The sequence below is a fragment of the Acinonyx jubatus genome, chromosome D1 (genome assembly GCF_027475565.1).
Source record: "Acinonyx jubatus isolate Ajub_Pintada_27869175 chromosome D1, VMU_Ajub_asm_v1.0, whole genome shotgun sequence".
Taxonomy (NCBI): Eukaryota; Metazoa; Chordata; class Mammalia; order Carnivora; family Felidae; genus Acinonyx; species Acinonyx jubatus.
In genome coordinates, this window is record NC_069390.1 from 39118836 (window position 1) to 39140115 (window position 21280).

The 21280-nt window shown below is 50.6% G+C and overlaps 1 protein-coding gene across 2 annotated transcripts in view; it reads right to left on the bottom strand.

The window, feature by feature from the left end:
• The window catches only part of NAV2 (neuron navigator 2), a 394263-nt gene that overhangs the window by 57884 nt on the left and 315099 nt on the right, over positions 1–21280 (bottom strand). For both annotated transcript variants that reach the window (XM_053203382.1, XM_053203383.1), the window contains 7 exons: positions 18092–18230; positions 10310–10601; positions 8860–9562; positions 5738–6205; positions 4989–5054; positions 3541–3585; positions 941–1101 (listed from right to left, as the gene is read on the bottom strand). In XM_053203382.1, coding sequence (XP_053059357.1) covers positions 941–1101; positions 3541–3585; positions 4989–5054; positions 5738–6205; positions 8860–9562; positions 10310–10601; positions 18092–18230 — 1874 coding nt within the window. The remainder of the gene's footprint in view (positions 1–940; positions 1102–3540; positions 3586–4988; positions 5055–5737; positions 6206–8859; positions 9563–10309; positions 10602–18091; positions 18231–21280) is intronic.

Below are 21280 nucleotides of genomic sequence, written 5' to 3' on the forward strand. Positions count from 1 at the left end.
TATGCAGAAAAGGCTGCCCTCTGAAGAGTGAGATGAGATTGAGCAAGATGATTCCCCCCCATCAGTCTTTGAAGAGTGAGCTCCCATCCTTCCAATCATTTTTTAAGGAATGTTTACTGATTTATTTTGGGTGGGGGAGGGGCAGAGAGAGAGGGGGAGAGAGAAAATCCGAAGCAGACTCCGTGCTGTCATCGCAGAGCCTGACACAGGCCTTGATCCCGTGAACCACGAGATCATAACCTGAACCGAAAGCAAGAGTTGGACGCTTAACCAACTGAGCCGCCCAGGTGCCCCCCTTCCCAGTGATTCTAGCCAGGACTGATCTTCTCTTTTTCTAATACTTGCTACCTGATCATATTCAGTTTTTATTACATGGTTTCATATAAAGCTTTGGGTTGTTCTCTTTTACCCTATTTATGAGTCTGTGTGGGTGTGTTTGTTCCTCTAAAAAAGAATCCATTAACATGTCATCAGGGACTGTGTTACAAATTCTTTTCCTCTCCCCACTGTGCCAGTCAAAGCATTATGTCAGTGGTAGGCATTTCCAAGAATAGTTGTTCACTCAAAACCTGATCTTTATTTTCCAGCTTAACAGAGCAATACAGATGACCAAACATGGGGTATGCTACTATTTCTTCAGATAGAAACTTACATCTTCAGAGGTCTTAGAAATGGAATACATTCTTCTCAAAAACGGAACGATTTGCTCTTTGCTACTACCCTACTTACATCAAACACGTAAATGAATTACTGACTAGAGTACCAAAATCTCTTCTATTTTTTCCTCTTTCTTTTGCCACCAATCTCCTATAATCAAACCACATTGCTGAGGGCTGATCAGACACGGAGAAAGATGTGACCACATGCCTCTTTCACAACAGAAGAGTAACCTCTGCCCCGTGGAACTGATCAACGCAGCTAATGATCAGAGGCTACTCACCAAGCTGGGAAAAGTTGAATCTTGTTCCGGAGGGAGAAGTTACACTGGAGCCAGAGGAAAAAGGGGAACTGGCAGCGGTGTCCTGTAGGCCTCCTGCAGAGTGGGACCGTAACCATTCTTTTGCGTCTTCTTGTGTGCGAAGCTGGGAGGTGGGAGTATACCTGGACAGACCGAAATTAGGCTGGGATTAACTATGAACAGCGCTTATGAAAATGAACACTGTGGAGCTGATTATAAACATACAAAAAAGAAATACAGATCCAAAGATGATGTTAAAAAAAAAAAACCCACATCACTCCACATCCTGAAACTTATGAAGTTTCTCCAAACCTTTTTTGCTACTTGGCTGCCTTTGGGGAAAACTGTAATTCCTTTCAGTTTGGAGGGAACACATCAAGAAAGCAAGACCGGTAAATGCTCAAAGGAGCCGTCACTGGGCGTATCTGCAGCATGTTGATTCATGATAGTGTCATTTCAAAGCCCCCACCTTGACAGGACTGAAGCAACAAAATGAGCTGCTGTCAGAGCTTCAAGGACGTTTTAATTAGATAGCTCATGGCATCTGCATTCTAGAGCGCAAGCAAGTAGCCATGAATCCCCGTGTATCAGAAACCAGACACGTAATGGAAGGCATGAGGACACCAATGCTTACAGTCCTTGCTGCAATCGATTATCAGAGAAGTCTCCATAAAAGGAACCCCAAATCACTGGGTTCCACGGAAGTCACGGGCTCACCTCCTCCTTTATTAGGAAATGTATCTGGTCATGGCCTACTGAAAGCCTCTGATGTGCTGGGGGCCTTCACAGACATTATCTTGCCAATGCCTCCAACCCAGCCGGCAAGGCAGATGCTGTCATTCCCATTTTATATTCATTGAAGGGGAGGGCCTGCCTCGAATCACGTGCTGAGATTCCAATCCATCGTATGTCTGATTCCAAAATCCATGCTGTTCGCATTAGGCCCGCGGGCAGCATCTCAAATTTCTGAAATGCACAGTGACCAGTGTGCCTTTGGACTTATATACAGATTACCATGGGGTCACTACTGATTAGGTCAACGGAGGGGTTTCACTTGACTCAAGAAAAAGAGTTGGTGTTTTGGCATCGGACATGAATGTGTGGGGAGGGAGGGAGCTAGGAGGGGGAGGCAGAGTGGGAGGGGACAAAAAAAAAGTTTCTCCCTTAATGTTTTGGCTATGGTTGACAGACATTCAACTTTCTAGGTCACATCGACTGCATGAAGATAGCCTAGCACGTAGCCCTATTCTGAAAATTTTTAAAATAATTAAAAAAAACCCAGAGCTGCGTCACTTTGATAGATTAGATCTGCTGCAGAAACATATATACACATATATCATTTCAAAATATTCATATTTAGAGGGGCTTGCCTCCTCTTAGGGCAACAGTGGGGCATCAGTGTCAGACTCCTATGAAGAGTGGCCATCATGGAAGCACTCACAAGCAGCCCTCATAGGCACGAAGAGAACGGCTAAGCACAAAAGGCCTTGCCAACTCCCCCCTCTCTATGGCCACGGTGCTGAACTTGCTCCCACAGGACGTCCTTTGGGAAATTTTCAATACTTTTATTCTTAAGATTCTCAGAATCGGCTTTTCTTGAGCTCCTACTGAAAGGCAGCATTGATACCTACCTCGCATTACTGTTCAAAAAGCTCTCGGCCTTAAGAGCGGCAGGTTATTAACTACAGACATACATGACAGCAATGAAACATTTCATTCCAAGTTCCATTTTTTTTGCGAAAGCACTTAATGCTTAGTGCAGGGTGCAGCAAATGCTACAAAGAACAAGATGTTTAAGGAGCAGGAGAAGTGACAGCTGCGACCATAAGACCACGGGACAGGCGTTAGAACTGGGGTCCCGCTGGTCGGCACAGTGAAGGAGATGGTGTGAGCAATGGGGAACTTACAGCATCTTGTTTAACCAGGACACCCACCCAAAAGGGAGCCATGACTTAGAAAGAATGGAAGGACATTCCTTCCTGGCAGTCTTTTCTTTCTTTACACCAAAGCCAATCACAGCCATGTTTTCTTGTTGGGCACTGAAAACTGACACACCTTTTGATCAGAACATTTAGGAAGCGCAAAGCCTGTGTCTTTGGCAGTCTTCTGTGGGCCGAAAAGTTAAGTATTTTCAAATTCGAGGGAAATCGTTATCTCCTCTGCCCTTGTCCTGGCTAACAAACCAACATGCTGTAAGTCATGTCCTTTCTTTTGGAAGACAGCCATGAACAGAATGATCATGGTGAAGAAGAGCTCATCGATTAAACCCACTGGCCCCAGAAGTAGCAGTAACTGCTCTCTGGGCTTGCCCAGGGATGTCCTTCGTGAGATGGTTTTTTACCACAGGAAGCCTGAAAAGCACAGCCTCTGCTCAAGCGAAAAAAAAAAAAAAAAAAAAAAAAGCCAACAAATGGAGAGAGGGGAATGAGAGGTGCCAGGGGAGCCATCGTTCAGAAGGCCCCACTGTGGTGGCCAAAGCAGGGACCCCAGCCCAGCCCGAACCCCCGCCAGCCATGAGAGTCACACAGCCAAGCCCCAAAGCCACACCGGATGGCATGGATGCAAGGAGGAAACACAGATACCTGAGTCCTTTTTTAGGCAAAGTGTTCCTATCAAGGTGCGGGTCACTGTAGGAGAGTTAAAACAAAAATGAGAACTTCAGAGAAGCGCAGGGAAAAGCAGGCAAGGTGAGGAGGGGCCGAAGATACGGAGCAAGAGACTCACGTCACCGGGGAGTTTTCCCTTATCCAGCTGCACATGCAACACATCCACAGGAAACAAGAGAAGCCTAATCCTGGGGCTGGCTGACCCTAGTCCGTACCTTCCCCCAAGTCACCAGGAGGCCCGAGGCATCCACTCAACTCCGACTCCTCCTCCTTTTCCACAGGCTCACAGCACAACTCAGGAGCCACCCCACGTCGAAGCAGAGCCCACACCTCCTGCTGCCCAGTCACCCACCTTTGTCCTACCACCACTGCTTCTCGGGGAGAGAGATGCCAGCTTCCCTGCACCCCTAACCCTGGCCCAGCCTTAAATGCCACTGACAATGATTCCAAGCGAGAGAAGGGACTTGCTGGAGGCTTTCAAGAGGCCAGCGGTCTGCATATTTGGAATTCATCTGTAACAGAGTGAATTCCAGGTCCCTCTTAGCTTGGCGTATCTGGGAGCTGAGCGCCCCCCCCCCCCCCCCCCCCCCCCCGGCCAAGCTGGGGCAGGTTACAACTTGCTGGCTGATAAAGTCAAGGCATTTGCATTTCCAAAGAACAAGGGTGTGAAAGCTTGGTCTGTGAGTCCAACGAAAAGCAAAGTTTTTGCCGTTGACGGGGTAAAGAGGGTTTTCGTTATTTTTTTTTTCCCTAGCATAAAACAACATCTGGTTATTATGCTTGGCCAAGCTGTGGCTCCCCCACAAATTGAAGGTCCGTATCCATCTCTGAGGCCCACCCACAGGGCAGCTGGGGGCACACAAGCCTCTTAGTTTGTAAAGCCTCAACACTCCACGGATTCTTTTTCGTTGTCATTACGGGAAACGGGCACACAGAACACAACAGCCTGCAAGATGCAACAGCCAAAGGGCAGCAAAGGACTTTTCCAGGGAAAAGGGCCAGCCGTGTGGGGAGTAGGGGTGGGGGAGACAAAGGTGAGGGTCGCAAAGAGTGGCTCGCACGGTGGGTGGTAGATCGGTTCTGGGCTGGGAGGGAGAGGGGAGAGATGAGGGAGAGAGGGTGGGAAGCCGGGAAGCAGGAACATGCCACGGGAAGGCTGAGATGCAGGTGAGAGCTTCTGCCGTCCCGGTCCCAAGGTCCCAAGCTGGGTAGGGAGAGGGGCCAGCCCGACCCCACTGCCTCCGGGGCTTTAGCGGACAGCGGAACAGACCCTCACTGGCATGTCTGGGGTCACAGAGTGCACCAGAGCCACGAACACAAGCGGAAGCCTCAGGCCAACAGCCTCACACAAGACGTCTGGCTCGACACAGACGGGCAGAGGGACCCGGAGGCTCGGTGCGGTCCCCGGTCTACAATGTCATTACCTGTCCTGTTTCCTGGGCAGAGTACTTCTGCAGAACTTAGGGCTAGCGGCAGGGGAAGAGAGAGGGCTAGAAGTCCAGGCAGGTGGAAAATAAGAGAAGGAACGTTAGACGGGAAGAAAGGGGAGGTGTGGTCACACACAACGATTAGAACATTCTTCTCATTCCCAGTGCTGTTCCCGGCGTTCTTGCCTATGTGGAGAGACTAACACACACCACACTGCAGCAGAACCCAGAGCGCTGAGGATGCTTTTAGCCTCTTGATGCCTTGCCACTCAGGCTGGCAACCCTTCGGTAGGAGGGTGTCTGCCGTAATGACCACCGAATCCACCCAGCCACCTCGAGTTTCCTGCCACCCACGCCACGGCCAGCCGGCCACCTACTCTGCCTACATGATCACGGGGGGGGGGGGGGGGGGGGGGAGGTGGGGGTGCAAACAAGCAGCTGGTGAGCGAACAGAATAAAAAGGAAGGACCTCAAAGGCGGAATGCCATTTCAAACGGAAGCGTGAAACCTGCCCCCAAGAGACTTCCAGCACCTCCAAGCACGGAGGATAATCACGCGGGAAAAGATGACGGGAAGCAGAACCGAGCTTATTTCCATCCCAAACGGGCTTCCCCATGGAAAGACAGCAGCGGTTAGAAAGAGCGCAGCCTTCCAGGCAAAGGGGAATGGACACTCGGGACTCCTAACATAACCCGTGGACTGCTGGAAGGGTGTCCTTCTGAGAGACACAGGTGCACGGCACTCACCTTTCCGACAGTGTGGTCTTTACACTGTTGGTTCTGACGAAGGGGGTCAGGGAGTCGTCTTTAGAGGGGGCGATGAGGCCCGTGGAGGAATTGTGACTCAGGCCCCCTCCGCTGCCCAGGGAGACGTCAATGGACTCGCAGCTGGTGTGGAGGCTGCTGACGGACTGGAAGCCCGGGCCGTCCTTGCTGACCGCCGAGGAGCTGCTGGCATTGGTGCCCCAGGTGAGGCTGTTGGAGGGGCCCGAGTGGCCTGAGCTGGGGCTGGAGGCTAGAGGAGACTGGTTGCTATCCACATTCTTACTGTAGAGAGGGCTGCTGCTCCCGCTGCTCAGGGCGCCGCTGCCTGAGGGGGACTCTAAGTTACCTTGCTGGGTGGAGGGGGCGTGAGGATTGGAGATCACCACCGAGTTTTTCATGGTTTCAGCTGTGGCAATGGGCACTTGCTTGGTCGGCTTCCCACCAAAGAGTCTGTGAAGAGACAAAGGGTTGTGCGGGTCGGACACCCAGCACCAAGGGGCGCCGAGCAGTTAAAGGAGGGTGGGGCACAGGTAGGGGAGCGGTGGGAATCCTGGGGAGGGGCACGGTCATCGCCACTGAAACGGTGCTCCGTTGGGAAAGGCCGCCACGCAGCGGGCCTGGATACTGGCCATCACAAGGCTCCAGCTTCAAGTGCTAAGCTGCAGCTGAGACCCCAAGGGCAATGCAGAATAATTTCTAATAGGCCTAGCCATGGTGGCCCCGGATCTTACTTCCCTCTATTTCCATAAATGGAGTAGCTGGGAAACTGCCTGGCCCAGGAAACATCTAGAGGGAAAAGAGCTACCAAAATCATCTTTGTATCCGAGACCCCAGGGACAAAGCAGGTGCTCAGTTTATGACAGCTCTGTTCCAAGGGACTCGGGTGCTTTGGCGTCTAAGGACAACATGAACAGTCAAGAACATGAGTCTAGGTCTGGATGGGGCCTTCAGAGATTTACGCTCACGTGAACACCCGGTCTGAAAGCTGGGTGGCTAGTCCTACCCAGGGATCTAGAGAGAGATCTTGCTGGGGTCACAAGATGTTAGACCAGACACATTGGGTCTTTGGGACAGAAATGTCGTTCCAAGTCATCCCCCTGCCCGTGACCAAAAATGTGCTGCCCCAAAACAGGAAACGGCACGTATGTCTCTCCCTTTGGCAACAGGGCTCTCCAGTAAGAGCGGAAGAACTGTCTTCAAGTCAAAGGGCGGGTATGTGCTCTAGTAACACAAATAATTCCGTCCACCGAAATCCTTGCGGAATGTGCATCTCTGCAAAGGGATGAAACTACTATGTGTTATGACGGGCAGGTTGCCTTTCAGCCAGCTACTCAATGGTATGATCCCGATCTCTGTTCTCTCCAGAAGAGTCCTTAGAAATCCCAGTTATTGTAAAAACAAACATCCACACACATAATCAATGCTCACTTGGGTATCTGGTGACAGATTAGAAAACACTTTTGCCTGATGACAATCAGAGAATGAAACAGCCTCTTGCTCAAGGAATCTTGGCTTTAGAATGCTTACATACTTCCAGTAACAGGAACCTCACGACTTCAAAGGGTAACACCCTCCATTGTCAAGCACTTCCCAACCACTAGAAAACTGAAGTCTGATCTACCTTTTTCCCTTTTACTCATTGCCCCTAATTCTCCGCTACAGAGAGGAAGCCCAACTTTTTGTCTGCTAGTCCTTCAAATCATTTGAAGAGAGCTTATCGCTTCATCTAAGGTTTCTCCTCTCCATACTGATGCACAAAGAGAGAATTGAGAACACTTCTTAATGATTTAGGAAAAATGTAATTAACAGGCATTGGCTGAAAGTTAGTTGATCTAGAGCCGAAGAATCTGCATGCATTTTCCAGTATTCTATTACAGTAGCCTAAGGGTCTAGTAAAATACCTTTGTAGTTACTAAAGGAAATCTATAATACCAGAGAGTGAATATTACATATAACACTTGAGGCAAGAAACAGAGAAAACTTTCATTTACAAGGCAATCTGCTAAAACAACAAAGAGCAGCTCAAGAGGACCTTCCCCTGAAAAATTAATCATTACTGAAATTCTAATAATCAAGTCCAGACAAAGACCAGTGAACTGCTTCATTATACCTTTCACATGGCAGGCTTCTTCTGAAGTCTTTTCAAACATTCCTATTCGCCCCCAAATACATACATGTGCGCATAGTTTTTATTTTTCGCGACTTAATTTTTTATTCTTGGGTCTTCTACACTTTCCTGTGATAAGACATTTCCAGGGAAGATGAGTTCTGCCCTATGCGGCTGCAGTTTGAGGACGGTCCAGTAGCCATTATAACGAGGCAATATAAACAAATAGAACTTGTCTAAATTTAAAAGGACCTGTTTAAAAAATAATAGTATTTTCACACGAGAATTTCCATTCGGTGTGGAAATTAGGGAGAATGTCTTTTTGAGGTAATAAGAAATTAATTTCTCTTTTTCAGAAACACTTCTGCTTTAAAAGTTTTTTTTTCTTTCTTTCTTTTTTTTAAAGGAAGCTCAAATTTCAGAGACAAATTTGGAATTAAGCATGCAGTATGAAAAAAAGTAGGTGGGGGATATACCGGGCTATTTGAGAGAAGGATCTGGCTGAGATCACAGTCTGGCATAATGATGAAGAATCTCACCCAGAGAACTAGTAAGACAAGGGGGTAAAAAAGCCCTCTGCCTTCCCCTCTGTACCCACTCGGGTCTAGGGGTATATTAAGATCTCATCTCGGACAGTAGCCAGCTTTGACTGTGTACTTCCCATGGGCCAGATATGGCTACACAGGTTAATCTTCGCAAGCACTCTCGGGTAGGTGTTCCATTTTACAGATGAGCAAACTGAAGCAAATGGTTAAGAAAGGATACATGGTGGCTACTTAAGGTGGACCCAGGATTCAAACCCAGGATGCTGACTCAGGTTTTTCATCCCAATATGGGAAAATATAAATAACCAGCTGACTGCAAAACCGCTGGCAGGATCCAACCAAACAGAAGTGGAGAAAAACAGAAGCTCTTTTCACCAAGGCACAAAAAAATTATTCATTCAGGAGGCCATTCCATGTACTCCAGTTCTGCTCAGTGCCGTCTACCCCCTTACCTGCGGAGCGTGGGAGAGGCCACATCGGGGTACTTGGCCCCTGGCTGGAGAGCAGCCTGAGCCGCACTGGACATAGGCTGGGATGCTGGGTTCACTTTCACAGAGTTACAGGAAGCCACACTCTCGTTGTCGGACGAGATGCCTTTCTCCTTATCCGTCTGGTTGACCAGACCCGGCAGAGAACTGCCCAGGGCCGTTTTGGAAGGCTCCCTCAGCTTGGGCACAGGCAGGCCTGCGGACTTGCTGCTGATGTTGGAATCTATGCTGCTGGTGCTAGACCTGTTCCCAGCCCCGTTCCGGCTGGCGGACTTACTGGGCCTGGGCAAACTCCGGTACTGCAAGTTCGTCCGGGAGCTGAGAGCCAGATACCCATCGTCCTGATTCTGAGCCCCATCCATGCTCGTCTTCCGGCCGGTAGACCGACCGACGAGCGCAGACGACTTTGGGATCTTGCCCAGCGTGGCCGACCTGCTGGTGACGGTAGCACCACTGGCTGTGATCATGGCCAGACCAGCGGCCGAGCCGCTCTGCTTCTTGAACCCAAAGCTGTTGGCATTGGCAGTGGGCGTCCTGGAGCTGCCCGAGAGGGACTTCTTGGACTCATCACCACTGCTGCGGCCTGCGTCGGATGGGGACCGCTTCACCTGGGAGGCTTTGGGAGACAGCCTTCCTTTCTCAGACACCTTTGCATCGTCTGTCTTTCCTAAGAGAGAGAGCAGCAAGGTTAGCTTGCAAACCGAGAAGCCAGCTTGTACGACTCCTTTTGTTAAAAGCCCTCCCCTCCTCCAAAGAACTGGTTCACTTTTTCCTTGGGGAAAGCAGTAGCCTTGGGAGGCAAAGGAAAGAGCTTTTTATAAAGATAATCGAGCCTACCACTGTCACCGTGAGCCTTCTCGGAGATGTCAATGGTTTCATTCCTTCGCAAAAGCGGTCTAAATTTACCCAGAACAAAGCAAAGCCAGCCAATCACTGATACGTCTGGGAAAGAGATCCTGCCCCTTCCTGACCTCTCCTTCTCTGTCCATTAAGATGCTGTCCCTAACAGCACCCTCTGCCTTCCTGCAAAAACACCAGCTTTGTTTACACACATCCCTAAATCACGGACAACATTAACTCGACATGGAGACAGCTCGTCAACACGTGCCCTTGAAAAGCCTGCACTGGGGCATGTTGGCTCTTCCCTAGCACATGGTGAAACCAAATCAACATGTCTCAGCAGCAGGACCACCTTTGGAGCTTGAGGCTTGCACACTTACGTATTTCCGCTTAGAAAAAGGTAGAGATGTGAACCTTTCTGAAAGCTGGTTAATAGCAGAGTCTAAACTCTAAGAAGAAATACCTGAGCATTTATGGGGACTTACAAACAAGGTCAAGTTCTCGCTAGAGAAACTGCGGTTTTGGTTTTCAGACCGACAAGTGCAGAGGTGAGACGGCACAACCTCTTACTCACCAGTGCCTGGGGTCTTGAGCGTGCCTGCCGGGGCAGCCGCCTTCGTCCTGGGCATGGTGATGCCCACCTGAGCCGTCATGCCTCGTCGCCACGAGCCCGTCTGGGAGATGACAGAATTCTTCTTGCCAGACGTGCTTTTGTCAGACTCGTCAGACACGTCCGAGGGATTCCGCCTCCACTTAGACCCTGGCTCCATCTTTATGCCGCTGTCTGACCCTCCGTCTGACTTCTTGACATCATCGCCCGACCACAGGGAACCCCTCTCCACCTGTGAGTGCTTCTCAGCGTCGGTCTGTGGATGAGACTCTGAATCAGTCCTTCCCAAATGCCAGGCCAGGAGCCCCTCAGCCCAGAGTAAAAATGCCAATACGATGAGAGGTAAATACTTGAAAATGTTTGGGCCTCTGCAGTCTGGTTATCTCGCTAGAAAGCCTGTTTTGGTTCAAGGAAAGTAGAGGATATAACTATGTCCAAGAAGGGAATACGGAGGGAGAGTAGGAGGGGAAAGGGGATTAAGGGGGACAGAGCCCCACGGAGGAGAACCATGAGCAGATGGAGACGTGGGGAGAATTCAGCCAACTCTCTGCCACCTGGCTTCTAACTCCGGAGACCAATCTTCATCCAGCATCCAGCCTCCTGGCCTGTTTCCCTTTGTTCTGCCATCTTCCTATCACTCCACTGGCAGCAGTCTTTGAATACAGCACAGCACCACAGTCTAACACACAGCCCGAGCAAGCGAGGGTGGCTGCAAGTTCCACACGGATCAGGGAGAGAGAGGGGCTGGGAGGAAACAAATCCTCAAAAGCCACTCCCCCCAACCCCCTGCCCGTGCTAGTCAGAGGTGCCCGCTCCCACCCGGCTCCATTTATATGCCACCGCTTTGCTCCTCTTGTGGGATTTTGTTCAGACAAGGGATATAATTAGCCAGCTTTCTTTGGAAGAGCCCTGACCTGCTGGCCATGGAACCCAGGAGGGGACAGAAGTGTGATGTTAATGATTCACTGCGGTGAAAAAGCGCAAAGCTAACCAGAATGCTTTGGGGGCCTCCCTAGGGGGCTGGGGCCAGTTGGGGGGGATGCCAGGGGGGAGAAACAGTGCAGAGAATGGGGATGGGAGTTAGCAACGCTTTAAGGTGGCCACCCTGAGTTACACGTCCTGTGTGTGCTATACTCAAATACCAATGGTGGGCAATGCCAGCAGGGTAGGAAATGAGAATGATTACCTGGTAAGAATCTGGCCTAATGCCTTTCCTCCCAGAGTAGTACCCGTGCCTTCCTCTGCAGACACACTGCCGAATGAGACAAAGCTAACTACTGACAAGCAGCCCCAGTTAAATCGCCTGTCAGCACCGTGGCCCCCCCCCGGCAACCCCACACCCCTTATAAATTCCTCTCGTCCATCACAGCCACCCTGTGTGTGGCTTCGCTTGTTTCGCCATCCTCAAACACATACTGAGTTCCTTCTGGGTACTAGGCACCAGAAATAGGAGGGGGACAGGACGCTCACTCCCTGACTGTGGGAAGCTCCCCCATTCACCTGTGGCGAGGGACACAAGACAGGGTGTTCCCACATCCGAACACAGAGCAGGAGCTCAACCAGGGAACCATGGACGGTCTGAGGATCTGTGGGTAAGACTAATCTCTAGCCCTTCTGGCATTTGCAATCCAGTGAAAGAGGTAAAGGTTGGATAAATACAAATAAATGAGTTGTCGTGAATTATGAAGAATCTTACGTGAAAAAGGACACGGAGTATGAGAGTGAAGTACGTTGACGTAATTTAGACGATGATGATGAGGGTGGGGGATGGCAGTCAGGTAATAAGGCCTTTTGGAAGAAGTGCCCTCAAGAGTGACAAGAAACTTACTGAGAAGAGTTTAGGGAGGAGGATGCCAGGCAGAGGAAAGAGTACATGCAAAGGCCCCGAGGCAGGAAAGAGACTGGCTCTGGAAGGATTCAATCCACAAATATTTACCGGGTGCTACTAGATGCCAGGCAAACTTACAGGGACTAGGACTACTACAATGAATAAGAACAAGTCCAAGTCCTTGATTTCCTGGAGTTTACGTTCAAGTACATTCTGACCCATTCTTTTTTTTTTTTTTTTAAACATTTATTTATCTCTTAGAGACAGAGAGAGACAGGCATGAGTAGGGGAGGAGCAGAGAGAAAGGGAGACACAGAATCCGAAGGAGGCTCCAGGCCCCGAGCTGTCAGCACAGAGCCCGACGCGGGGCTCGAACCCATGGACCGCGAGATCATGACCTGAGCCAAAGTCGGACACCCAACCAACTGAGCCACCCAGACGTCCCCGGACCCATTCTAATGCACTCTAGGAAGTACCGAGAATGTAGCACATACCACAGTCTGGGTTACTGTATTATTGTTTTCATGTTCTCGTACCTTATTTTCCCTAATCAAATTGTAGCAATGCCAAAAGCAGTAGCAGTAACAACTAACATTTATTAAGTACTTACTATGCGCTGGGCACTGGGCTAAAAAAAAAATCTCTGAGGAAGTTACAGTTCATGTTCTCAATTTTACATAAGAAAACTGAGGCACGGAGTAGAAAAGAAAATTGCCCAAGACCACACAGTGAAAAAGCGGAGACACGAGGATTCTAGGGAATCTGAAACGCAGAGCCCATCTCTTAACCACTATGCCACACGGCCTTCCCGGAAAAGAGGTCCGAGGACATGAGACATTTCCGCATGCCTAGCAACACCTAACACAATACCTACACCCAGTAGATTCTCCTTCCATACTGGCTGGTTGGCTGTTCCCCAACTCCAGCCGTGGGGCAGCTCCAGCCTAGCCTTGGGTGCGACCTTGACCCAGGACTGTGGTGTGAATCCCCCTCTAGAAAGAACAATCGTCCAACCATCACAGCCCCAACTCGGTCCAGGGCGGGTAGCCTTCCCAGCTCTACTCTGCATAGCGGGCATCTGTCCTGGGACACTCTCTTGGCTCGTATGGGGGCACCACTAGGGATACAACGAAGAAGGCCCAGTGTCTCCGTTCTCAGCGCTGAGAAGCAAAGGGCGGCAAGCCAGCTGCAGGGGGATGTACAAAGAGCCGCTCCCTTCTCTTGGCTCTCAATGCCCTCACCAGTTGTTCTCATTTCAAATGGCGCCTAATTTTGAGAAGATTTCCCTACTGCCCCTACCTGGAAGTCCACTCACTCCTTCAACATCCCAGAGGGAAGGCGGGGAAACAACCATACATAGGTGGGGACGAGGCCCGAAATTCTGGAGGGCTCACCCCTGAGGGCCCAGGTCGCTCCGGGATCACAGGGGGAAAGTGAGAGGGTGGAAGCCAGGTGGGCCTGAGAAGCGAGGTGGGGGCCACATGGCCCGATGTGGGGGGGAGAACACGGGCATGGCGTGAGTTCACATACTGGGTGCTGCCAGTCCTTTGTTGTGTGTGACCCTGAGAGCATGGCTTACCTCCTCTGGGGCTCTGACCTGTGTATAAAATGGAGATACGACAGACGGGAGTCTTAGAGACCTGATGAGCTAAGTGTGGAGGAACTCAAACAGTGGCTCTTTTGTCAGCAACTCTCTGAAAATCCTCTGAAAATCCCTGGCACTTGGTTGTCCTTCTTTAGCATGTCTCCCGTTTCTGTGTTACATTAGGGTGAACACGGTACTCGTCTTCCTGGCTTTGGGGCCACAAGCCTCTAGAAGCCAGGACCCTGCCCTCTTCGTGCCTACATCCCCTGCAGATCAAGAAACTGAGAGCTTCAACTACCATAATTCCAGAAAACATCAGCAACGTCAGCATTATCCCTGGCCATTTCTCTTGCCAGGTAGGCACCGTGTCCCTCTGCATACGTTATTAGTTCATCTAATCCTCTGACCTTGTACTATTATCACATTTCACAGACCAGGAAAGTACAGGGGTGAAGAAGGAAAGTAACCTGCCTAAAGTCACAAACAGCAGCACCTAGCAGGTGAGCAGAAGGGGCGCCCCTCCTCCTCGCCAAACCCTATCCCTGAATCCAGTCTAACATCCAGAGAACATCCAGAGAGCTCCAGGCTCATTTGAGGCCACACAGGACAGGAATCCCTGCCACGGAATTCAGAACTTTATTTCCTGGAGCAGCAAAAACTAAACTCACACGGAATTATCTGCCCCGCCTTGCATATTTTATTAAAAACTTCACAGGAAGTGAAAATGTAAGGCGGTGTGCCATAGGCCTCTTTGGACCTTGGCACCTGGAATGAAACCTTCCACAGACCGAGAGGAAACACTGAATGACCAAGGGCGTGAATGGATAGACGATTACGTGGGGGAGAGATGCGTGTGTGTCTGTTAAAGCCATCTGCCACCAACACACCGTCCTAAAAATAAAACGCGGCACAACAGAAGATGAATTGCAAAATGTATTAAGAACACAGTCAAATTCTGGTTACTGACATGAATGGAGGAGGGAGGCAGAGGGACAGGTAACCCAGAGGAAGGAAGAAAGGAAAGAAAGAAGAAAAAGGAAGAAGAAACTTGAGTACCTACCAAGAATTAGACACCGAGAGAGCATGTTGAGATAAGTATTTCCATGCCACCACCACACTCATCCTTCAAGACAAGTCTAATTACCGTGATGCTATGGACCAGGAGGCAGAGGCTTGAAGAGTCTGATCAGCTTATCCAAGGATGCCACAGACGCAGGAGCTCAACCCTGACTTCAGAGTCTTCTCCTCCTCCCTGACACCGCAATTGGTTTGGCTGCTCAACCAGACTCACCAGTGCAAATGGGGAACGTCTACCAAGAGGCTGTCAAACCTCAAGCAGGGAGATCCTCTGCCCAGCCGCACAGCAGTGACCGCAGGCCCAGTGCTGGACACCTGGGCATAGGCGTCCCGCTGAGGGCACCCTCAGTGCCCCTCAACATCCTCGAGGAGAACAGTCACTCAGAGACAAAGGGGACTTTCACCTCCCAGGGACGGCTCCTCTGTTATCCGCTCCGCTAACAAGGCTGCTCCTTAGGCTTCCGAACAACCTTCCCGTTCCTTGGATGTATTTCCTTTTAGCTGTTCCTCAGAGGCTTTCCAAATTCGAAAACCCGGCCGGGCAACCTGTCCTCAGCCTGCTTTCCCGCTGGACGCACTGACCCGCTGCTGCTTCCCGCCTCTCCATGCCTTGCCTGGGACACTGTGTGCTCCCCGTTCGATCGGGGGAAACCAGTCTGCGACAGAAACCTGAACGAGCCCTGGGGAATGATGGCAGTGTGCATCTTCCCGTTGCCTGATGCTGCTCAGAGAGGAGTAATGGCCCTTAGCTTTCCTCAGAGTGGTAAGAGGGGAGGAGTGGGGGAGGCTGCAATTTACGCTGATTCAAATATTTGGAGATGCTCCCTGGACAGGAACAAAGAGATGCCAGAGAAACCACCTCTGCAGGAATCCTAGTAACCATGGGTGCAAGTCTGCCTTTATTTTATTCCAAGACCTACCTGCTTAATTTTTCTTTAAATATTTTAAACTCAGGTAGTTTTATAGCAAAGAAAAGAAAACGACAAATATAACCCCTTGCGTCCCTTGAAATTAACTTTCTAAGCCTGATCAAAAGACATGTTTGTGTAATATTTGAACCTTTTTTGAGGTGACATTTTCTAGATGAAAGCCAAAGATGGTCAAAGAGGAGGAGGTCCTGGCATTAACCAGACCTGAGTATATCAAATAGGAAATCATTTGCAGATCTCAGAGGCTTACTCTGTATCAACGTGGGAAACAGATGCCTATTTTGGCTTTGCGGGAGGGAAACAAAGGACAAGGAGATTCTTCCTTGTCCTTTGATTCAACGTCATCTTAAAAGCAAGACTCATCCTACCTCAAAAGTAAACAAAAGAGAAACCTACTGATTTACTCATCTCTCCCTCCCTCCCCCCTTTCCCTCTCTTTCTCCACCCCTGGCCGTCCCTCTCTATCTGTCTCTCCCTCTCTCTCCTCTCTTGGTTCCCCACCTCAGTATCTAAGGAGAGTCTAAAAGCTTGGTTGTTATTGTTACCCTGAAATTAGAAAGAGTCTCAGAAAAAAAAAAAAGCGTCCATGAGGAAAGGAAAACAGGTAGATACTGTGACAGTTGGCAAGGGGTAGGTGGCAGGGACACAGGCTGGCTGGGTGTTTCTAACTTGTGTCTAATCACTGATCAGTGATGCTTCTTAGGCAGTGATTTAAATCTCAGGTGATTTAGATCACCTTTTTAAATAGAAGTATAACATCCATATACTAAACGCACAATCTTAAGTACACGGCTTGAATGCATTTTATAAAATTAACATACTTCTATAACTACCACTGAGATCAAGATCTAGAATATTATCAGCACCTCCAACATCTCTGTGCCTACCCACGCTTTTTTCCCCTTAATAACCGCCACAATTCACCTCTCACTCAACAATAATTAGAAATTCTGGCAAAAGTGCAAATTCAAAAAGTCACAGGCAATCCCAGAGCTAACACCTAATATATTTCCTCAGGCAGTCAGTGTCCACATTTCTGTGGGACAGAAGTACTCCCACACTCTGACATGTTCTTTATTTAGCCCTGTCCTCAAAAAAAAAAAAAAACAAACAAAAAAAACCAGATACCTTTGAAAGCACAGAAATTTCCAAAGCAGGTCCTATCTTGCAGAGAAAGAGCTGAGAAAGGAGACGAGTGTGGAAGAGAGTGAAGGCAGGGGGGCAGGGTCATTTTTGCCCTCCCCGAGAACCTTCTGGGAGACTGGCCCAATCAGACCTTCACGTGGTTTCACTGGAGGTAGTGGCCCCCACTGGTGGGAGGGACCCACCATGAAAGTTCCCAGTCCCAGTGCCACCACAGTTGACCAGTCCTTGTGCTGGTCAGTCCCAACTTGGAGGCTGGTCATGAGGAGGGCCCCTCAGTTTTCCACTAGTAAAACAGGCTTGCTAGAACCAGTCCCCCTGACCACGAAGGAGCGCTGTGAAGGAAGTGAACGTGCCCACATGAAGCTACTTTGGAAGCAAATATAAGGTGGTACGGTATCCGGGGAATACAATCTCAGAGTTTCCAAGGAGGGGTTGAAAACTAACCACCTGGGCATCTGGCAGGTACACTGAAGGGCGCAGCTGGCCAGTGGCAACTGTGGCACACAGGGACAGGTGTCTGAAGGGTGGGGACACTTGGACACCTGTTGACTGTTGCCATGCGGAGAACACAGGTTCAAGAGAGCAAGAGCTTCCGATTTTTGAGGAGAAGCCAGAATCTCATTTTTCAGGTGAAATGATGCAATTTTAAAAAGAGAATGATACCATAAAGCAAAGAAAACCCACCAGCAGGAGGGTGTGACCTACAGATTGACGGTTGCCAACCTCTGGGCAGGACAGGCTGGTCTTCCAGACCAGGACTGTCAGTGTCTGCTCCCACCTCATTACTCTACAGAGACCAGCATGTGCCCTGGACGGCAGTGGCTCCCGGGGCCCAGGAGGGGACACACTCCAGGTTCAGAATGACCAACTGAGTCCAGCATCCTCTTTAAAACAACAACAACAACAACAACAACAAGACGATTCTGAAACTAAGGTTCAGGAAGGAAATACGGTTTTATCAAGGCCTACAGAGACAACGGTGAGGCGTCTCCACTTCTGTTTCTGGTGCCCCATTACCTGAGCCCCTTTCTTTTGCAGGTGGAGAAATGAGTGCACGGGCACTGAGCGGATCAGGCCTCATCTCACGGACCTGGGCATTCTGCTCACCCCACATGGCCCCCTTGGTCCACAAGCGCGAGGCTCCCTGCTGGCAGGGGCCTTTGGGGGAGCCTGTTCCTTACCTGCACATCGAGGTTTTTGCGAGAGGAGGCAGGTGTGTTGGCATAGGAACTGATGGAGGAGCTGGTGTTGATGTCATCGGTGCTGAGGTTGTCTATGGTGTCGCTGATGCCACTGCTGACGGAGCTGCTGTCATCCCAGCTGCCGAGACAAACACATCCTGAGCACAAAAGCCTCACGTTGCGTCAGCTCAAGCCAACAATGTGGCCAAGTGCATACCGTCCCCAAAGGGTCCCTGTGTCCTAAGACCCCAGGCAAAGTTCTTGTGCCCCTAATGTGACTCATCTCAAGGGCACCACCTTTTTTATCCTTGCTCTTCTGGATGGGCAGATGGGTGAAATGGCTGAAACAAACCTTCCCGCCAAACGCTCTCCGGAGCAGAGGTGGCTGACCCACCCACCTGCCGCCCCCCTCAACTTTATCTCGGGAACTCTGTAGAAGCCGATGGTTACCCGGCAGCGGAGGAAGAGTGACAGGTGTGGGGACTATTGCTGGAAGCAGGACAGGGAGAGTCCAGAGCAGCATGCTCCCTGGGGTGACAGTGGGAAGACAGGCTGCAGTCCGAATTCTCTGGACTCCACTCCCGAAGTGAAATGCCAAGGGAAGGAAAGCCACGGCAGTCGGCAGAAGCCTGTCAACTCCATTAGCAGCTGTACCTCTAAAAGCATCCCAGGACATATCTGAAAGAGTTTACTTCCCAACCCACAAATCCACTGAGACCACGCCTACCGCTCAAATCAAGTCTCCAAGCAACTGTTCTTCCTCCTCCTCATCACCGTCTCCCACCACCAGCAAGACTTTCAACCCATCACCCGGTCCTGCCACGTCTCCCTGCAAAATGTATCCCCGTGCACACAGCCCTCCGCCTCTCCTGCCGCTGTGCCCTTCCGGCGGCTCTCAGCACCCCCTGGGTTACTGCAAAGAGGCCGCCAGGCCTGCTTCTCCCTAACAATGTTTCCCTCACAGCAGGCAGGACGATCCTTCCGAAACAGGAGCATATCCTATGGCTCCACTGCCTAATACCTGAGAGCAGGGGCTTCTCAGGCACTGAAAGTCCCAACTCCTTACTCTGCTGCTCAAGACCCTCTGATCCGGCCTCCCTCTCCAGTCTGGCTTTGTGCCCACCTCTCCATCGCCCGCTGGCTCTGGCCGCGTGGGTTCCTGTTCCTTCTAGGCCAACAGGGTTCTTGTGTTCAAGACCCTACATTTGTTTTCCCTCTTTCTGGACACTGGCTCCTGCCTCCTTCTCATCTCGCGTGTTACCTCCTCAGAAAGGCCTCCCCTAGTCCTTGCATCTACAAGGCCCACCTCCCTCCCAACCAAGCCTGCTGCACCTTCTCCTCTGTTTGCTTGCAGGGTGGCAGGCACACAGAAGGTGCTCGGTAAACACTTGTGGATGTAAACTCACGGGAGTGAGAAGTCGAGTGCTCCACCAAGTAAGCTTCCGACAGAAATGAAACCCCATCTACTTGATCTACTGGAACAAGGTAAGTATTACTGTTTTTCTATCGCACAGGTGGAGAGACTGAGGCTTAGACAGGTAAGAAAGGCAACGCTGCCCTAGACCGACCAGCCAGCCAGTAAAAGGAGGCACAGAACCTGGATCCAGACGTTTGTGACTCCAGAGCTACCTCTTTACTGGGACGCCGAATGGCTTTCCATTACGTCAACTTTCAGTGCATGTCGGAGTGTGGCGCGGCTCACTTTCTCAGGAGGAAGCGCGGGCTTGGAGGGCCTCACCGCAAAGGCCTCCTCACTCCCTGCCTCCGCCTGCAGAGTGAGTCTGTCCCCTCCACCTCCAGGCACACGGTACACGCCTATTAACCCCTCTAGACTGAACTCATGTTCAGCGAGACAGGACAAGCTCTGACGAAAAGTTGCCACCAGCTAGGGACTCTGAGTTCAGCCCCCTCCCCCAGCTCATTCTTAGACAAGTCACAACTCCTGTGCCTCAGTTTCCTTATGGGTGACACGTGGATGATACCACTAGGCTGGCTACCTATGTGAAGCTCTATGGCAGAAAGCGTGACCTAACAGATGGAAAAGGACCCCAATCTACTCTCACGAGTGTGTGTGTGTGTGTGGGGGGGGGGGTGGTGGTGAGAAATCACATGAGTCTTTAATTGCATCTGTTCTCTGGAGTTACCAGTGTAATATATCTAAGATTTCCTATAATCCAGGGAAGAAGGAGGATTGAGGAGGGTAGGGTGGCTGGCAAGGAGGAAGGAGGGAAGTTAGGAACAGACGCCCATAAATCCAAGCCCCAGAGATTCTGCTCTGAATTTGTACCCGCTCCTCACGTATGGCCTTTCAACGCCAAGCTGTTATTCTGGAGGCGAGTGTGGCGCTGACTGTACACGAGATTGTTCTCACGCTGGTGCCCGGAGCATCACGGGGTTACCCTGGCTGAGCCGGCCCAGATGGGGAGAAGCCGGGGTAGGTGGGAATGGGGAAACCAGTGACGAGGATGAAGGGGCAGGGACACCGAGGGAAGCCCCGGCTGAGCAAGAGCATTCTTTCTGCCAGAAACCAGCTGTCCCTGCGCCTGGAGAACCAGTCACGCCTCCTTCACTTCTGGATCCTTCGGGATACTGGCAACGCTAGCTACATGTAAAATCGGCTACTTGGAACTTGCCCTTTCCCCCAAATTCAGGGTGTGAGTGGCCATGAGCCACCAAGATCAGAGTCGGTGAGTTCCAAGACGGACTCCAAATACTTCCAGGAGACGCCCTGCGATAACAATGCCACCCTCACAAGGGAATGTGGGCTACATGCTGGCTCTTCTGGGCCCCTCTTAGACATTCACGTTCTCTGTACACGTCTTAACAGCTGTGAAGTGCTGGGATGATCTCTTTCACTTGGCCTAAAACACAGTCCCCCAACTTGCGTGACCACACAGGAGATGCTGAGACGAACAAAGCACAACCCGGGAGGAGATGAAGGTAGAGCCTGAACTGCCAGTGGCCACTCCATCGTCACCTGCCCAAGAAGGCAGCAGAGTCAGGGGGAGTGATGTCGTGTGAGCGCCCGTATGGAGCCATACCTGAGGCTCCGAAGAGACAGAAGCACCCCTGGGAGACCGAATGTGAGGATAAATCCGTTCTTTTGCTCAAAACGAGTTTGCTCAGGTTTGTGTCAGTTGGTATCCTCGCGCTACCGAATGGGGAAGTGCGATGTGTTTGCAAAAGGAC